The sequence below is a fragment of the Carassius auratus genome, chromosome 41 (genome assembly GCF_003368295.1).
Source record: "Carassius auratus strain Wakin chromosome 41, ASM336829v1, whole genome shotgun sequence".
In the NCBI taxonomy this organism is placed as follows: Eukaryota; Metazoa; Chordata; class Actinopteri; order Cypriniformes; family Cyprinidae; genus Carassius; species Carassius auratus.
In genome coordinates this window covers 18,205,239-18,225,010 of record NC_039283.1, presented here as the reverse complement: position 1 = coordinate 18,225,010, position 19,772 = coordinate 18,205,239, and the positions used below count along the sequence as shown (strand labels likewise).

Genomic DNA, 19,772 nt, shown 5'->3' with positions numbered 1-19,772 from the left:
GTGAAGGGGGGGTCAGGGGGCAGTGGTCACTCTAAACCCCCCTAGGGACGCTCACACACACGCCACATTCGGAGAGAGCCGTGAGCTGAAACACAACCTCGCATCAGTGCCAGAAATATGATAGGGCTTCTGTCATATCAGAGATTTCTGGAACATGGCACTTAGGCTTTTTCAATTAGTCATTAATAATTCCAAGCATGTAAATAAGCCACATTTGATGGGTAAAGCTTATTGATACTGTAAATGATACTGTATATTTTAATATAAGAACGTTTGCCTAGTACATCTAAAAATGGATAGGTGTCACACAAAAAAAATGAAAATTATGTCTTTTACTTCACCTTTTTATCTTCTTTTTTGTTATACAGAAGCGTTTAAACCCCCCCACCCCCCCTTTTTTTTACTTTTCTTATGATGACTGTAAAAAGATAATAATACATTAAAAATACATTTATATAGTAGAATCAATTTGAGTGCTTTTATAAAATATAAGCTTTAAAATTCTCACTTCAAATCCTCCAAAACTGCCCCATTCACATCTGTTGTAAGTGCTTTACAATATCCGTAGTTTTTTTAAGAAAACTACAGATGCATCTTATTTATAAGTTAATGCTGCAAGTGCTATTGATTTAGCTAACTTGCATTTGACACAGAAAATTCACTTTACAGAGCCCTTGCATTTTACCCTTTATCTAAAAAAAGGCTTGCAAGTTACATTTTAAAATGCAAGGGGTAAAAACACTTTAGAAGAATGTACAATCTAGTATCACTAATCTGGCAGCTCAATGTGCAAACAGTTAAAGTCAACCAAAGGCAAACATAAAGAGGACTTTGCTATGTACACACTGCAAAGAAACTACCATAAAGTAAAAGCATGACTGCAGGTCGGCAGAATGTCAGCTTTAAAGGCCATTCTGTGTTTGCATGTGTGTTTAATGTTTTCCCCCCGAAACACTTTCTTCTCTAAGGGAATTCTCTTTATCCTCTGCCATTTTTCACTTTCCACCCTGTTGGATTTGGCCATTTGTAGTAGAAGACCTTACCCTGGGGTGAAGAACACACATGCTCACTAAGAGATATTTTTACTCTTGGTGTTGAAGTTGGAATATGAGTGTATCACCAAGTGCTTTGATACAAGTGAAAAAAGCATCCCTATGTTTTGCGGATCCTGAACACTTAATAGAGCATATGCTTGAATTCCCTCTGAAATATCCATTTCTTCTTGTATTTAAAAATAAAATCTTCTCCACAAGATACCAGTATCGGACAGATCACTGTTAAATGACTGAACTTAAACTAAAGTAATTATTCCCTCAGTGTTTATTTCTGATTACTATTTAGCCTTCCTGCTCCTAGTGTGTGTGTGTGTGTGTGTGTGTGTGTGTGTGTGTGCGTGCATCAAAGGGAGAGGGGAGGGAGGCTGAGATGGTATCAATCGCCAGGCCATTGAACGTATTGATTAGTTACCTTTCTTATTAACATGCTGATTAAAAAGAGCAGGAACAGAAACCGCATCTAGCCACACGCACACTGAGACAGGGAAGACGGCACATCACCGGGCAGGAAAGCAAAATGAATACAGGACAAATTGTGTGGAAATAGACCGATGCAGGATACAGAGGGAACCTGCAAAATTGGGGATTTCTAGAGACAGGAGGACATTGTCTTATGATAAAATTGAAGATGGGATAGAAGGACGTGGATGTTAGCCACGACAGAGAGGAACGAAGAAGAGAGATGGGAAGAAGGAAAGAAATGAAAGAGAGAGGGGCAAGGAAAAGGATGTTAACCGACTGCAAGGCAATCTCAGACCCTCCACCCACCCAGCATCTTTTAGACTGGATATACAGAACACACACTCTTAATAACACATAAAGAATGTGAAGGTTCACTTCACACGCACTCACAAGCTGAGGAGGTGTGACTGTTCTGCATGGACAAAAAGCAGATCATTGTGTTTGCATAGATGTGTATTTATATTGTGCAATTCATGTGGGTTTTTGAAGTGCTCTGCTGTTGCTGTTGTTATTTTGTGGAAAGACCGTGCAATGGAAATGTAGGCAGAATCATGTCAAGGCCTTTGTATGTTCAGTGTTGTGATGCAGACGATTTTTTAGCGTTAGAAGTGAGAGCTGCTGCTTTTGATTTGGGGAAGGCCTTGCATTTAAAATAATTTTAGTAACAAAAATATAACCCTAGATTTGTTATAAGAATTGTAAAATTAAATGTAAATGTTGTGAAGTTATTTAAATATGATTCAACCAGTTTTAAAAGGAATCATCTGGATCGAAACATCTTGTTGCTTTGAAGATATGTCGTTAAAATTTGGCTAAACTAAAGGCTAAAATGCTACACTTGTTTTACTGCGTGATTTAATTAGGTTCAGTCAAATCTAAACGCTATGCATTAGCATGTAAAACATTAGAAATCTTTTAGCAATTCATAATAAACATGCTGTATTATATATATGGCCTGTTGTTCGACTCCGATTGCTAATAATTCACAATGGTAATAATAGATTGCCATCCTGCATGTTGGCAGCACGCCCACGTTTCCCAATCGATAAACAGAACCAAATACACGGGCGCGCGCCCATTTCAATGCGGTTGAACACTTGCTGTGGCTCAGAGGTTAAATCGTAAAATCATAGAAAAGATTATCCTTTAACATTGTGGCTGAGTTTGCGAATGTGACTGGTGAAACGTTACAAAAAGATGAATATGAGCATGACCTTAATAGTAATTCGCCAGACTACCCTATTGTCTTCATATTTGTGAGAATTATAAATCTCTCTCAGGATTTGTCTGAAAACCATTTCTATTTTTTATATATACATATATAAAACCTTAAATACCTTTACATAATTAAAATAGGCTACCTAACTATGTAGGCCTGTAGTAGGCCTTTTATATTTGTAAATGTAGCCTACAATTGTACATTCTAGTGAATAATTCAATCTCCCGATTGAATTGTATTGAAACGTGCGGGACAAAAGAATTGAGATGTGTATAAACAGAATCAGATATAATTTTAAACAAAATAATACATCCAGTGGACATTGACAGCGGTACGGTATGAAGATTGTCTTAGGCTATAGGATCGTGTGTAATGTAAGATGTATTTTAATTAAAAACATTTACAGTAAAAAAAAAAAAAAAGGCTTTACACTTAACTTAAGTTTGAACTTTACAACGCAAAATCTGACAAAAGAAAAACGGATCTTGACGTTCATGAACACACTGAAGTTAGACTATTTAAGTAATTTCTGTAGCTTTTCTGATGCAGCTAGCTATCCCAGAAAATTAAATATCTTTATAATGTAATTTTAAATATATATATATATATATATATATATATATATATATATATATATATATATATATATACACACACACACACACACACACACACACACACACACACACACACTTTATAGATATGTAATTCAAAACTTTTAGAATTGTTATTACATAATCCTCCGTTTTAATTTTTTATAATTGTAAAGTTACAGTGTACCATTACAGTCAGGCGAAAAAAGTTGTATTGTTTTATTTTCATGTGTCGTATGCCTGCTCTCAGTGAGGTTCGGTCATGTTAATTGTGTTATTGACTTTTTTTTATCGATCTACTTCTTTTTGTTATTCACCATGCGTCCTATTATATTTGGATGAAATTAATTTGTTCTAGCCCTTTTATATTTTGCATTTAAATGAACGGTTAAGTTTGTAGGAGGTAGCCTATCATTTTTAATTGATTTAAATGTGTGCTTTCGTTTCCGAAGCCAAAATATTAAGACTTATATACAATATTAACACTAACACAAGAGACAAAAACGCATGAAAACAAATATTGCTGAATGTAAATAATGTAGCTCACAGATTTAGTAACATCCTTGCACTTGTCAAATGGGTTAAATGGGAAAAAAGTGACATAATTGTAGGTTAACAGTAAAATATTTCTATCACAATTTAAGCTTTTCATGTTTGCTTTTTTTTTCATTGCATTGGTAGATTTCCGTTAGTTCTTTTTATTTTGTTATATTGCTTATTGTCTTGAATAAAGTATTTAATTGTAATATTTCTGTCAGGCTCTATATGATAACGCGCTGCGATCAAAAACAAACAGATAAACCTGGATGAACAAGAACAGATAGATTAAGGGAAATTAGAGACTATACAAAAGTCATTTTTAAAACAATATTATGTAATAAAAAAAAATCGTAACTGTTATAAGGCTACGAGTAAAAACGGATTATTATTACAGTAATTTTCTATTAAATGTTTCTATATTACTTATGCTGAATGAAGCCTGTGTTTAAACAGAAATGTTTTACGCTTTTTATGTCTCGTCACAAAATAAATGCACGAAATAAATTTTCTGGCACAAAGGTTTCAAGAACCACACAAACAAATGTGATCAATAATATTTATGTCTTTGAGATTTATCAGGAGGCCAAAAAATACCAAGCATAGGAAAACAAATCTGGCTATACCTCATAATACATATTACTGTGTATTGCATTGAATTTTAAAGTTACTCCTTACATTCCATGAAAATGTTTTTATGTAGGCCTACAGTATATAACATATTCTGTATATAAATATATATTATTCTGATGAAGAGCTTTTAGGCTCGAAACGTCATCTGTGATGAGAACATAAATAAATATGTTTCTACTTTTAGAGATGTGGTCTGCTAACTTTGATCTCCATAGGCCTACAATATATACAAAAATTTGCACAGTCAGAATGTTTTCGTTGTAGAAGTAGAAATGTCGAATGTCCATATTCAATCAGTTTTACACATTTAGGCCACTACTTAAAATAGCCTACATTTAATTGGTTTTATGTGCTGAGTGATATGAGCTATTTAACAAAGACAAGATAGTGACATTATGATGTGAAGGAGTTAAACTCTTCAATAACCTTCTAAGAAAACACACTGTTCGTATCTGTCTGCTCTGCTCGTTTAGCCTCATGTACGTGTTAACCTGCAGGCCGCTCGGGAGGAGGACGTGGCTCGGCCAAAGGCTCAAAGAACTCAACAGACAGCTATAAATAATTTACTAACTCGCTGGCCGCTGTTTTGATTTCCACGGTTTGTTTTGAACAATGTTTGATCATTGATACGTGTCCCAGACAAAAAAAGAGAATTGGTCAAGAATATTCCGCAATGCCTTACATGGTGCCGAACTTGTAGCTCTCATATAAGCTCTCCCTAATTCGTGCAGAAATCTTAAGAGAGGTGTGAAATTATTTTGAAATAATATTAACAATAGTATATATCCGATATCCGAAAGGAGACGTGATTAGAAAACAATTCATGATGATCATTGTTATTTATCTATATTAGGCTATACTTGTAAAAAAAAAAATTACACACACACACACACACACACACACACACACACACACACACACACATATATATATATATATATATATATATATATATAATATATTATTTTTTTTATTTTTTTTATCGCGATTCACTTGAATTTATGTGGATTAAAATTTTCCCATTCAATCCATATGCTAGATTTTTAGATGGCTTTAAAATTCACAAGACAATTATTAAAAGGTTAAAATAAAATTATTGTGTTTTATTCATAAGAATGACAGATAAGAAAGGGTGTACAGGCTTATCAATGTACTCCGAAACGGATTGTTTTCATATCTTCTATCGAACTCTCCAGCCGCAGCGATTGAACTTTCACCTCGACCCTCAAACAGACCTTTTTTTGCGGTAAGAGCTGACCATTTTACCTCCAGCCACACACTCTGCACGCACACATACACACACCCCTCCTCCCCTCCCTCACTCGGCCCTGCTCAGCGCGGATCGATAGTGCAGCATCTGCTGCGGGAAGACAGCGGTCCCACATCGCACTGGAAAAAAATGTTTATGCTCATCTCTAAAAATTAAACTGACATACTGATATGATTAATATTCCAAGTTTCAAACACCTACCCGCATAAACTTCCACCTCTCTCTCCGACACACAAAAACCTGGAGCGTACATGTCTTTATTTTTATTTTAAATGGAAACATGACAGAAGTGTAATTTTGTTTCTTATTAGATCGCGCGGTTTAGGAAAGGTCGCGTGTAGGCTACTCTTAGAAAGAGGGTCATAGGTTGATCACTTGATAGATCAAGTGCAATGATCTTGTTTAGCACTTCTGTGATTGAGGGGAAAACTCTTATGTTAATTGTCCACCACTACACTGTAGGCTATAGGCTGACAGCTGATAAGAACCACTCCTTGTCACTATACGCTTTGTTGCTTCAGTTAATTACCCATAGCTTGGGAAAATAAAACTATAGTTAATAGTACATAAAGGCTTTGGCCTTCTAATTACACCATGTTTTTCTTTTATTTTTTAAATTCCAAATGTACTAGCTTATTTGTTATCACCAAAAATAAACCTTAACATAATTCTCGAAGGGCTATAAAAAGTAGAACTAAATATAGATACACTATTACATCAAATGTTATACTAAGATTCTACCTTCTACCTATACTAAGATAAATTTTACCTAACAGAAATGCAAAATCGAGTTGGCGTGAGGAGATAACCATATAGCAACAGTACCACAAGGCGAGATATATATAGGTTATATATATGTGTGTGTGTGTGTGTCATTATTCATCACATTAGTAAAAATGTACATATTACAATAAATATGATGAAATAACTTGTTTTGTTTGAGATAGCTTTAAGATAGCCTACCATTTGACGTTTGGAAAACTGTGACTGGGACACTAAGACATTTCGGGTTATGCGAGAACCTCCACAGATTGCGCCCTGAAAATGTTAGTAATGAATTCTTTTTTTTTTTTTTTGAAGTCAACTCTTCTGAAACTGTATAATTCAAAAAACCGTCCCGAGCCCCACCTAAGACAATAGCTTCTTGAGGAGCGCAGGAGGGAAGGAGTTAACCAGGGCTGAAAATTCACCCCACATCTGTCAGATTTTAAGAGTGTGACGTACAGAGAGGGGGGCTGGGGGAAGAGAGAGAGAGGAGAGAAAGAGTTGGGGCCGAGATCGATGAGGATACAGAAGGGCAAAACCACAGAGATAATGACAGCGACGAAGCGCAATGCTTAGACGTACATCGGCGCTCATTTCTGACACGGTTTCAGAATAGCGAAGTCTAAATCGTACGGCTTTACGCGTCATATGTGTTGCATCCTCGGCAGTTGTGGTCCAGCGAGAATCTAGCGGATAACGGGAGTGAAGGACCGGAGCGAGCCATTGCTTTTTTTGAACACTGATATTTGCTGATTACACACATAAGTCGTTGTTACATAAAACCGGCTGTTGTGTTATCGCAAACTCGGGATTTCTAAGGGTGTATAGAATAACCAATCCTATGATCGGCTTTTGATTGTGTTTTGGAGAGGCTGTTTCGCTTCTCTCCATCCAGTCGGATAAGCTACTCTCTGAGGTAAGCGATTCTTACTTAATTCTTCTCAACCTGTCTTTAAACCTCAATGATTGTTTAAAACTGAATGAATTTCATTAAATAAACAAAATAAGTGCTATCAATAGAAAAAAGTTATTATTAACGGACCTAATCATCGTAGTGGTTCAAGTATTATAATATTGGTGATTAATCAATAAAGCTGAATAAGTCATCAATAATTAAAAAGTAATCTTGGTCCTCCTTTCTTTTTTTCAGGTTTGGTCACCAAGGCAAAAGCAAGACTCACATGGATACATTAAGAAACATTTATGGAACACATTTGCTTGCATGACCCAAGATGGTGCCACTGTGATGAAATGTCTCCAAGAAAAATCTGAAATCAGATTTTGAGATATAAACAGCATCAGGAACTGTTTTTAGATCAAATTACAGAAACCACACTCTAGACTGTTAGAAAAACCCATCAGCTGGAATTTAAGGAAGAAGTGGAGTAAGGACGGTGCAGACATGGATGGTAATATGGGTGAGATGTCTGTGCACAGCCACGTAGAGCTGGCACACAGTCAGGACAGCAGAGCCATGCTGCACTCTCGGGATCTCACGGCTGCTTTCCCTCGTCCCACTCTGGGAGGCCACACTATGGGCCTGGAGTCTGACCACCAGAGCCCTGCGTATGACCACAGCATGGCAACTCTGGGGTACAGTAGGGACCCACCAACCAGCTGTGGAAGCACCTACACCACACTGACACCCCTCCAGCCTTTTGATGACAAATTTCACCACCACCATCATCATCATCCCTGCCTGCCCGTGAGCAATGTTATCGGTAGCTTCACACTCATGCGAGAAGATCGAGGCCTGGGAGGAAATTACTATACGGCATACGCAAAAGACTTTGGTTTGGGACAGGGTCTGTCTCCACCGTTGAGCAGTGCAGGCCTGGAGACCACCATGCATGGCTATGGTAGCCTGGGAAGTCAGAATGGACACAGTAGCCAGATGCTTCCAGGTGGCCATGAGGTCCATATGGGCAGCAATGGGGGTAACATCTGTCGAACAGCACCAGACTTTGGGAGGGAGATGTCACCGCCGTCTCTGGGGGGCGAGCATGGGGTCAGCCACCAGCTAAACAAAATGGATGCCCATCAGCACACTTCCACCTACCACCACCATATATACAACCAGAGTTATCAGCACCACCTCCCAAGCCAACAGGTCTCCAAGCTCGGGGATCTCCCCTCTTCTTCCCCTTCCTCCTCCAACACCAGTTTGGGAAGGGAGGGCATGCTGGCCAGCTCACAGAACGGCGGTGGAGGAGAGGAGATCAACACCAAAGATGTGGCTCAGAGAATCATCACTGAACTGAAGAGATACAGCATCCCACAGGCCATTTTCGCAGAGCGGGTTCTGTGCAGGTCACAGGGTACTCTCTCAGACCTGCTGAGGAACCCCAAACCTTGGGGGAAACTCAAGTCTGGCCGCGAAACCTTCAAAAGGATGTCCCGCTGGCTACAGGAGCCAGAATTTCAGAGGATGGCCTCGTTACGCCTGGAAGGTAAAACGCTTGAGCTTGTTTAACTGAATTTGAAATGGATTGTTGTTGCGAAACAGATCAAATGCCCCAAATTAATAAGTAAACTATATTACAAAATTAATATGTAAATGTGAGTATTGTTAAGAAAAATGCCAAATGGTACAGTACATATATGATTAACCACAAAAACAAAATTCAATACATTTATTCAGTTACAATACATGAAAAGTACCTCAGATACAACATTATCTTTGACCAACAACTGCTGAATTTACAGTAAAATATTGGCACTTTAAATGTTTCAATAGTGCTAAATGAATATTGTGTATACCATTAAGAAATAAGTAATATTTCACTTAAATCCAGAAAATCTTGCCGTGTTACAATGTTTTGACATTAAAGAGGCTGAAACTTAAACTGTTGTCTAAAGCACACAAAGAGATCCAGAGAAAAACAGTAACATGAGAAAGGACGAAGGCGGGTGGGAGGGGGTGTATTGGCGATGCAGGGATTGGGGCGGTTTTCAAAATGTCGGCTGGCATGCTGCAGCAGCCACTGAGGATTGTGGGGTGGGAGACAAACACAAACACCCAGATTCTCCCAAAATCTTTCCGAATCCCAAGCGATCAATACCTAAGCATGAAATAAGCTTCAGAATGAATTATTCTGCTTGCATTACCACTACAGATATTGATTGGTGACCACTGTGCCCTCAGTCGTCGGGGTGTTCCATGCAACGAAATACATGGACTCAATCAATGCCCCGTTGGCCTGTGTGGTACCGTGTCCTGCTGTTGTTTTTCGTGGTGGTCACTAAACATGCCGTAGTGGAAATTTTGATTGACAGTAAATGTTTATTTTGGATGATGAGTGGTACTGTGATAACATGATTTTGTGACCATAAAAATGTCCAAGCTATTTTTTGTTTTGTTTTGTTTTTTGGATATGCATAATGCATAATTTAGGCTTAGATTATTAGTTGAAATATTTTGCATACATTTTAATTGATATAGATTGTAAATATTCTGTTGGCCATTCACCATATGATGGATTTTTCTTAAAGCCTTTTTTCCACAGCTTCTGTGCACAAAAGCATAAGTGGACACCACTGTATTTCCCTATATAACCCACTTTCCATGAGTGTTGACTTTTCTCACCATGCCCTTTGTTTAATTACTAGCTAGTATTGATTTTCTTGGGAAAGCAACGCAGAAGGCTCCAGCACACACCTCCTGTGAATAAGACGGTGTAAGCAAACATTAGAATGCATGCAGCTACACGCATCCTTTCACGCAGACAGCAGGAGTTCAAATGACCGACAAATTTAATGATGATTCAGCTTAACGCAGTGATTTTTACCAAGGATTTATGCAACAAATACCCATCGTTTTAAAAATCATCAGCACTTTTTTTTTTTACCCAGTTTCATGCATACTGCAAACAGGGCCTGAGATGACACTGCATTTATTATACACTAAATGCATATTTTTATATTTTATAAGCTACATTTACCGGCTTAAAATTCATATCCCGGTTTTCCTACATATCCTGAATTGTTTCTCTCTTTTTCCCTCACTCAGTTTTTCCTCAGGTCTTTTGTGTGGATGTGTTTCTCTGTGAGCTTTGATTGGGAGAGAGATGAACAGAGAGAAATTCGGTCGCAGGGCAGGGTAGAGATCATTACTCTAAAGCTCAGCATTCGGACAGCATTGGGATTTCACACACAAGCACTGAAGCCTAAAGCGCTTGTCTTAAGGAATCACAGAACTATAATCGGCTTAAATAGCAGAGGCTTTTTCACAGATGCTGTTACTTTTACATTTTCAGCCCCAAATTGTTTTTATAAAAATTGCATAGTTAAGTTTAGATCTCTGCCATCCTGCAGAGATTGACAATAAATGTGGTTTGGCACACAGAAGCTCCCCTTTCATCCAGCACTAAAGGGGTTAAAGCTCCTCTATAGGTCGGGGCGTCTGAACAGCACAGATTTAATCAATAATTTCTATCAGCCCCTGGCCCGAAAAAAAATCAGCAGGGGGGTGGAGTAGGCTTCGGGGGGAGAAGGGGGTGATAGGCAATTGGGGGGTGGGGTGGTTGATGAAAAAGGCTTTCGATCACGTTTCAGCTACATGAGACAAGTGGTATACATCATGATTAGGGCCTGCTCCCACAATCATAAGAACTCTATGGGGGGATGTTTATGTCTGTGAGTGAGGTGAGTGAGGTGTGGAGCGCAGGATTTATAGCATGGTAATTCCTACCTTTTACACATGATTACAACATCAGGAAGCATTTAGTTAATGGTTGCCGTTGTATTGGTGAAAGCCAGTGGGGCCGATCTAGAGAATCGGGAGTTGACCTGAAACATCAAAACGTGCATTTTGAGGGCAACAGTCTGTCTTGAACATTTTGTTTCTTCTGGTTTGTTCATCTTCTGTTGTATTCGATATAGATCATTATTGTTCAGCACATTTACAGTCTTTCTCTTTATCACTTAATCTCCCTTATCCTGAATTTCCACTCAGGAATCAATAAAGTGCATTTATCTATCTATCAAGTTGGCAGTTGTCTGATAGAGACTCTCTCTGGTTTTCAGGCAATAGTCTGGTCTACAGCCAGTACGGGATTTAATTAAGCAGTATATTATTTAACATTAATAGCAGTATATGATAATTATCGCGGAATAAAGTAAATCCAGATTATTGACAACATAAGCTCTAACTGTCCTTTTTCTACAGCACAGGATGGCTCAGTTTCAATTTACGTACGGTTTTCTATTTGAAAGAGTTTTAGATCTTTAAATTGTTTTGGTTTCGACTGTAATTTCCTGAGCTGTTGCCTATTTTTCTATAGCAGCAAAGATCTTCTAATAGCAAAGGACTTATTCATCATCTCTCAAACTAGATGCATTTAAGATGCAATGTTTAACAATTGAAAATGTTGAGGTCTCTAAAGTTTAAGATAAATATTTTTTTTTGCTTTCGACTGTAATTTCCTGATCATTAGCATATTTTTCTAAAACAGTGAAGGACTTAGTTAAACTAATCATTAAACTAGTTGCAATTCATATTCAGTACTTCACATTTTAAAATGTTACAGATTTTAAAAACTGGAGATTATTTTAGCCTTTGACCATAACCGGCAATCTGCGCATCTTTCTTGTTTTTCAGCTGTTTACATTTTGATGAAAATCTATACTGAATAGACCTTTATGAAACACTTTTTCTGTTTTCTGCAATTAACAAAGTGTAGAGTCTATTAGATAACAAGCATTCCGGTGGCTCAGTGGTGGAGCATTGCGTTAGCAGCAAAAAAGGTTGTGGGGTTGACTCCCAGTAAATTCACATACTGATAAAACACATGTATAGCCTGAATGCACTATAAGTCGCTTTGGATAAAAGTGTCTGATAAATGTAAATGTAACAAAGATAAACAGCTAATGTAGACTAATGTTTTCTCTCTCTCTGTCTCTGTCTCTTTTTAAGCTTGTAAGCGTAAAGAACAGGAGCAATCCAAGCTAGAGCGCAACCAGGGGCCTAAGCGCACCCGACTAGTCTTCACAGACCTGCAGCGTCGTACTCTCATGGCCATTTTCAGAGAGAACCACAGACCGACCAAAGACCTGCAGATCACCATCTCTCAGCAGCTTGGCCTTGAGCTTTCCACCGTAAGCAACTTCTTCATGAACGCTCGCCGCAGAAACATCAACCGCTGGACTGAAGAGGGCCGCCCATCCTCCACCGGCTCAACAGGGTCCAGCAACGCGTCTCCAACTGTGACCTGCTCCACGGCATGATGGGGAAATTAGCCATTTATGCTCTCCACAGCACAGGTTTACCTGTAGCTCCTAGAGTTTGAGATTTTGAATCAAGGGTGTATACAAATCAACAGCATATGAAACCAAAGATTAAGTCTGATGTTCGCAATGTTTAGACGAGACAGGATTTGATTGTAGTTTTAGCGCTGATTATATTAGCTTAAATCTCAAAGGATGAGCCCAACACAACAGGGCTTGTGAAATCATTCACAAATCAACACACTGAGGGTTATGAAAAGGTACTGAATAGATATCGAATCTATTAATTTTGTAATTCGTTACAGCATCTAAAATCAGCGCAAATGTTTCCGGTTTTTCTTTGTTGATCATGACAGACAAAATTATATTTTTAGGGTGCTCGAGAGAGAGAGATGATTTTGCAACAAATGATAAATGAATGACCAAAGAAACAAAGAAGGGTGCAAACAAATCTTTCAGAGATTGTTTTAAAGGGAAAATAACAACTGGATAAAGAAGCTAAAACCAAAATATGAATATTTTTTGAGAGCTTGTTTTCTTTTTATACGCCTTTGTTACAAAATGCCAGTCCTCATTGTCCAAAAAAGGCATCTGCTGTCAGTGGGACAACTACAGTTTCAGCACAGAACTGGAGTCGCATCTTCTCAGACATTATGAAGAGGAATTTGAAACAAAAACAGCTGTCTCTTTTTGCAACAGACATTTACTTGTTGGTGAGATTCTGCTGACAGAATGGCTGAAAAGAGGAATCCAGGACGCTCTTGCATAATTTCCATCTGATTTAAAATGATTTGTCACACAGAAGATGGAGAAATCTTTTTTTTTTTTTGTAAAGATTTCAAGCACACAATTTGGCCAATGGCTGTTCGTACTGGAAAAAGCTCAAAATCTGGAAGACCATGATGAAAAATACTTGCAAAAAGCTTGAATTGAACATGAGCAACCACTTTGGGTATTTATAATTATTTATGTATTTATTTCCAATCTTCTTGCTATTTATTTTATTTATTTGCTTGTTGCCATCAGTATTTATTTCACAGTGTTGTTTGTGTGTGAAAATTGACCCTATCTCTGATAGGAGTCCCAATACCAAAGATGAATATTTGTCCTTCTGAATGTCCGATGTTTCTCATCTCCTGAACGCTGTGTTAGATATCTCCATAGCCAAGCTAGCTTACCCATCCATGTTCATCGTTCACATGTGTACTGCATGACTAGAACCTTTAGGCCACAGCCTGACCGAACAAATCGAGACTCAGCGTGATCGTTAAACAGCACACAAGTGGCTATAAAGTTGGGATGATTCTAAATTTAGTCTGTATACTGTGATCTCCTCACTGCAGTCCTCATTATTTACTGTACGATGATTGTACATGCTGTGCCATGGTCTCTCGGGGTGGGCCTTTTTCAATGCTCTTTCTCGTTCCCCTGTGTTTAACCTTTGCAGGGCATGTAGTAAGGCGCCTTCACAGCACACAGTTGAAAGAGGGCCCATGAAAGAGGCCATCGACTTTTGCCGACTTCAAAGAGGCCCTTTTTATCTGTGTCCTCTCAGCTGCTGGGGCCTGCGCTCGGCACTCGGTCGGACCCATGGGCTTAGGGCGTTCACGGGGAGGGGTGGCAGATCAGAGGCTAGCAGCATTACCGAATCACGGTGAGGAACGGGAGGGGAGTGTGAATGGGAGTTTGGGGATGTGAATTAAAGTTTAATGAGCGACAATTGTAGGCGTGCTGCGCGAGGGGCAAAGGGTGTCAGCCTGTGTGCGTCTCAACTCTCCAGCTCACCCTGTTGCAGCACTGGGGGTAAGCCGGGCCTCTCTTTTTGTAGAGATGTAATAATTAAGGTTATACTAATTTGCAAACTTACCGCGGTAGATGGTTAGAGATCACTCGACGACATGTAGCGTCCCGAAGATCACGTTTAGCAGATCATGGCAGACGCGTCCAGCGTAATTTAGTATTTGGCGCCTCCTAGTGGACATTTTGTCCTCCTGCTTACTGAGAATAACATAAATCGCGCCATATTCCCGGAGTATTTATTCTCTTCAGATATATCTGAAAGAGTTACTACAGTGTGTAAATCATACTTTAAGTCATACTTCCATTTCGCCGTCCCACTGAGAGGAACCCATTTGGCCATTTTTGTTCTACCCGACAGCTCTAATTTCATCTACCTCAACTGTGTGTGATGTGTCGTGTAGCTGAGATATAACTGTACCAAAGATCCCATCCATTCAGGGAGCGTCTGTGCGTTACTAAGTTTTTATAGCCAAATGTGCTGGAATCAATCCGTGAACACAACTAAATCACAGCCCTATACCTGCAGGCAGAGAGAACCCTGTTTGTCTGAATGTGCGTGTGTGTGTGTGTGTGTGTGAGAGAGAGAGCGATTGAAGAACATTTATCAATATAAAGACCAAATGGGAATGACAATCGGAGCAAGAGAAGGGTCTTGCTGATCTTATGATTGCTTATCCCTCCAAAAAGTTAAAAAAAAAAAAAAAAATGAACCAAAAAAGTGTTACTGTGTAAAAGTGAGCATAGAGAGAAAAAAAAGTTAAATAGCCTACGTTTGTCTCTACAAATATGATGCAATTATGTTCTAGCTGTGTCATGAATCACCCGAATAAAAATATGATTTCATCAACAAACTTGTGTCAGAACATAGGCTGACAAAAATCATTCTCTCAAGGCATTTTTGGCATCTATAGATCCTTTTCTTAACGGTTCAGATAAGCAGACTGAAAAGGTAGCAAATGTTTTCTTTTTTTCTTGTACCTATCACTCTAAACTAAAACCTCTTTCTGCTGGTGTGAACATCTGTCATTTTATGCCATTCTCTCCCTTGTGTTACCTTATGAATGTGGCTAATCAACCAAAGGTGTAAAAATCACAGCAATCTAAATGTCAATCATAACTGGACATTGTGTGCTGATCTTGAAGAATCCTTTAATACCTCATGTGAATCTGTTTGTTGTGATGTTGCACTGAATAAAACCAAGTCATTTGTAAACATATTGAATACAGTGAAAGCTATTTTCCTTGTAATGCTTTATAAGAAACACTATTATAAAAAAAAAAATATTTATTTTATATTTTAAGGCATTAATAAAATACATTTGGATTTCTTTAAAAGACAATTGGAAATAAAAATAAAAAAGTATATAGAACACACATTTACAGCTAAGAAGTTAGATTATGAAATAATACATTTCTTATTTATATCCATAGAAGTCAACATGTTTTCAGTTACATAACCGGATAAAGGGCGTATGAGGCGATGCCACACATGTTGTTCTGGTTTCTGGCCATACGGATGTAGCCACCATCTCCAAAATGGGTACCCCAACTGTTAAAGCAAAATATAACAATTAGCAATTAGTGTTTTGTTTGAAATAGTGGTGTTATTTTTAGAAAACTTTGAGTTGGTACATTCCTACAAAATAAAATGAGAATCAGTCAGTTCAGGATCACAAAACTTCACAATCATTTTGATTGTACCTGTTTTTGATCAGCCAAAATTCCTGTCCACCAATTGCACCGTATCCCACAGCCAGCACTGCGTGGTTTATGTTTGTGGTGCAGGATGGATCATTGTAAACTCCTGACAAATGTGAAATAACATTATAATAGTTGTCAATAGAAAATAATTTCAACTTTTATTTTCAGCCAGAAAACTTTGTAATTGCTTTGACTGAAATTTGATGAACAAGAAATACTCACCACTGCGGTACAGGATAAACTGAGGGCGGGTGGCATCAATGGCCACTGAAATGGGCCCGATGTTAGCAACAGCCTGCTTCAGGGCCTCCTCATCTCCCTGACTGACAAAATAGTACTTGGTGCAGTTTGCTGCATGCTGGGATGGATTGTATCTGCACTGCCCTTGCTGTAGGACACATTTATTTATTAGGTTATATTCATAATGATCTATGCATATCGATAAAATCTTGCTGTGACAGTTCCCCTCATTTCTAACATGGAATGTTTCTACCATGTTTTTGTAAAAAATGTTCTCCTTCACATGGACCCTCACAAACAACTTACCACTGCTTCATAAGGGTAAGATGACTCGGAGTCTATTCCACCATTATCAATAATGTACTGGAAGGCAGCACTCATCAAACCACCATCGCAGCCATAGTTGCCATAACTAGAAGAACAGTCCACCAGATTCTGAGGGCTGAGGTCGACCAGCTTTCCTGTGGTCTTCATCAGCTGACCTTCAAGAGCCCCAACAGAGCTGAACGCCCAACATGAGCCGCATGCACCCTGACAGAAAAGAGACAAACATCATAACACTACCAAAGCCAGAAACACAAGAACTGTGGAATATTTGCACATTTTTGCCTTGTGGGTACATATAACACAGAAATATAATGTAAACCTGAAATTCTTAAAATTTTGTCTTAGGTCTATCAAAAGAAATACAAATCTATACAGACACAAATATAGATGAGAATTATTATTATTATTTTTTCTTTCAAAATATATCATACCAGGTATAATCATACCTGGTTCTTCACACTGGTGACATATCCCTTCTCTCTCCAGTCCAGAGAGTCTGGGACAGCAGCTCCAGAAGAGCCCACAAATTCTGCTGCTTGCCTCTTAAAGCCAGGAGGCACACGAATCGTGGCTAACGTTTGCAGGATCTCCTCTGTTGTCTGTGAATCAACATGACAAATAGGAAAATCTGAGTTTTAGAGGATGAAATTGTCACTTGCTTTGCCAGGCATCTGATATATCCTGTGTCTGACAAAATTTTGGGTGTGTAATTTCTAGATATTATTTTAACTTAAACATCTATAAACTTTTGTAAATAAATAAATAAACAATCAAATAAAATAAAAGGTATGATGCATGCTGTTCCCTCATGCAAAAATAATTCTTTAAATTTCACAGGAACTTCATGCTACAAATAGAAACAAGGAAATTAAGTTTTGCATGTCAGGAGTTATTCATTTATTAACACAAAATACAACACATTAATTCATACAAACATTATGGACAAAGAAATGCAGTGGAAAAGGGAAAAAGGGGACACTGGACTCATGTTCTCACCATATCACCCATGTGGTTCATGCCCAGGTCATATGAATGCAGGCCCATGGAGGCCTCCAGGTTGTGAAGGGTGATAAGTTCAATATTTCTCTCCCATAACTCCCTCCTGCCCAGTTCTTCAACCTGCCAGTATAAACAACAGATAGTTCTACAGTTTAATATAGCCTATATATAAAACAGCAATATATAAAACTATTGACGTCACTGGTAAAACTTTTTAAGATTCAAATGAATACAAATTATTTATTTAGCAAATAAGTCCATGAAACAAGTTTAACCAGTTTGACAGGAAACAAGGAAGTCTTTATTCCCAACTAAACATGTGATTTAAAAAAAAGAAGAAGGTAAAATATCAGCTTTTGATCCTGAATGATGCTTGTGAAATTTATATTCTCACCTTACTGGAGTAAAACTTAGTATGTGTCTTCTTCCACAACTCCCAGTGCTGGTCTAGATTTGTGTTGAAATGTGCCAGTGCTGTGCTACAACACACAGCAAAGAGCAAGCTCCCGAGCACCATGACCTGACAAGAGCAAAAAGGCCCATAATATTAAAACGTATTCAAGCGTGAATATTTTATTTTAAAAAATATTCTCATTGATTTATGTTGATATCTGGCTGATAGGTCAGATATCATCCACAATATTAAGAAATTATTTAAGTGAATCAGAATTCTAAAACACACACACACACACACACACACACACACACATGTCTGGTCAGCTATCCTTGTGGGGACTCTCCATAGGTGTAATGTTTTTTATACTGTACAGACCGTTTTTTCTATCGCCCTACACCAACCCTACCCCTAAACCTAACCCTCACAGGAAACTTTCTGCATTTTTAGATTTTCAAGAAACTTCATTCTGTGTAATTTATTTCCTTGTTTACCCGTGGGGACCTCAATTTAGGTCCCCCCCGTGACACGAGTCCCCATGAGTCTGTGTGTATTCAGGTTTAAGTCCCCACCAGAATAGAAAAACAAGTACACATATATACACACGCAAACGCACGCTCACATCTACTGGCCGAAACAGGTACTGTTCAGCGAGGAGTTTGAAGCTGCAGGGAGCTGCGAAAGAGCCGTTCCCACCGAGCATATTTATGATTTAAAAACACAAACAATCACAGCATTTATAAAACATGCCACGAGAAGCTGAAAACGCAGAGAGGCGAAGCCCAAGGCAAGAGTCAAAGACATCTGTTACTGTACATGATGTTCACATAGAAACCAGCCTTTCCTCTTTTTTCATCACTAGCTACAGCGCGAAAAACATGCAAGGATTTAAATTCAAATCTATATCATGTGTCACAACATGAGTGAATCACCAGAAAGATCAGGATCTTTAGACAATACAAACTGTAGGCTACTATAGGCTACATTAAATATAATAAGAGAAAAGCAGTTATAAATCATTCAGTGTCTTCATTAAAACAGAAAACGTTTTTTAAGAGAGAGAGAGAGAGAGAACACCAACAAAGAAGACTTTCATTAAAAAGATACATATAAAAGTAATCAACAACAAAAAAACGAAATGTCTCGTCTCACCTGTGCGCTCATGACGGTAAAGAAGGTTATGACGAGTTCCTGGTTGCTTTGCTTTTATTTTGTTTCATCACGTGCCAATCTCTGACCACTGTCATGTGAAAGAGCTATCTTCCTCTTTTCCCTGCTATGAGTAAAATAATTAATTAATAGCAAATTATTAGGCCTATTGTTGGATCAAAACAGACAATGAGAATTCACTATCCACCACACAGAAAACCATAGGGAAGAGCAGGGGCGAAAGTACCATTTTTCAGAAAAACATCATTTTAAAAGATTTTCACATTTCTGCTTTGGCCAGTAACTCAGAAGTGTGGTCTATCAATACCAGGTGGTATTTTGTAGAAATGCCGTTGGGACGAAAGTAACAACAATATAAGCTAGATTTTTTTTTCTGTTACTC

The 19,772-nt window shown here is 38.2% G+C and overlaps 2 protein-coding genes across 2 annotated transcripts; one reads left to right on the top strand and one right to left on the bottom strand.

Annotated features, from left to right (window-relative positions):
* The first annotated feature begins 6,747 nt into the window (after window positions 1–6,747).
* Window positions 6,748–15,247, top strand: LOC113059152 (hepatocyte nuclear factor 6-like). The gene is made up of 3 exons (XM_026227437.1): window positions 6,748–7,450; window positions 7,685–8,984; window positions 12,449–15,247. Exons 2-3 carry the CDS (start codon window positions 7,937–7,939, stop codon window positions 12,757–12,759), a joined length of 1,359 nt encoding a protein of 452 aa, XP_026083222.1. The 5' UTR covers window positions 6,748–7,450; window positions 7,685–7,936; the 3' UTR covers window positions 12,760–15,247.
* Window positions 15,248–15,523: 276 nt separating this feature from the next.
* On the bottom strand, window positions 15,524–19,454 carry LOC113059153 (cathepsin S-like). The gene is made up of 8 exons (XM_026227438.1): window positions 19,373–19,454; window positions 18,221–18,346; window positions 17,824–17,946; window positions 17,274–17,426; window positions 16,807–17,031; window positions 16,483–16,648; window positions 16,261–16,363; window positions 15,524–16,108 (listed from the first exon to the last, which is right to left on the bottom strand). The coding sequence occupies exons 1-8, from the start codon at window positions 19,382–19,384 to the stop codon at window positions 16,009–16,011; spliced, it is 1,008 nt and encodes a 335-aa protein (XP_026083223.1). The 5' UTR covers window positions 19,385–19,454; the 3' UTR covers window positions 15,524–16,008.
* Window positions 19,455–19,772: the final 318 nt, after the last annotated feature.

What these genes read in the sequence shown, in the direction of transcription:
- LOC113059152 (XM_026227437.1), top strand. Translation starts at nt 7,937, where the DNA reads ATGGATGGTAATATGGGTGAGATGTCTGTGCACAGCCACGTAGAGCTG. An exon ending in GGCCTCGTTACGCCTGGAAG is followed by an intron (nt 8,985 to 12,448) that starts GTAAAACGCTTG and finishes TCTCTTTTTAAG; the next exon opens with CTTGTAAGCGTAAAGAACAG.
- LOC113059153 (XM_026227438.1), bottom strand. An exon ending in TGAACCACATGGGTGATATG is followed by an intron (nt 17,427 to 17,823) that starts GTGAGAACATGA and finishes GTTGATTCACAG; the next exon opens with ACAACAGAGGAGATCCTGCA. An exon ending in TCACCAGTGTGAAGAACCAG is followed by an intron (nt 17,032 to 17,273) that starts GTATGATTATAC and finishes CTTTTCTGTCAG; the next exon opens with GGTGCATGCGGCTCATGTTG.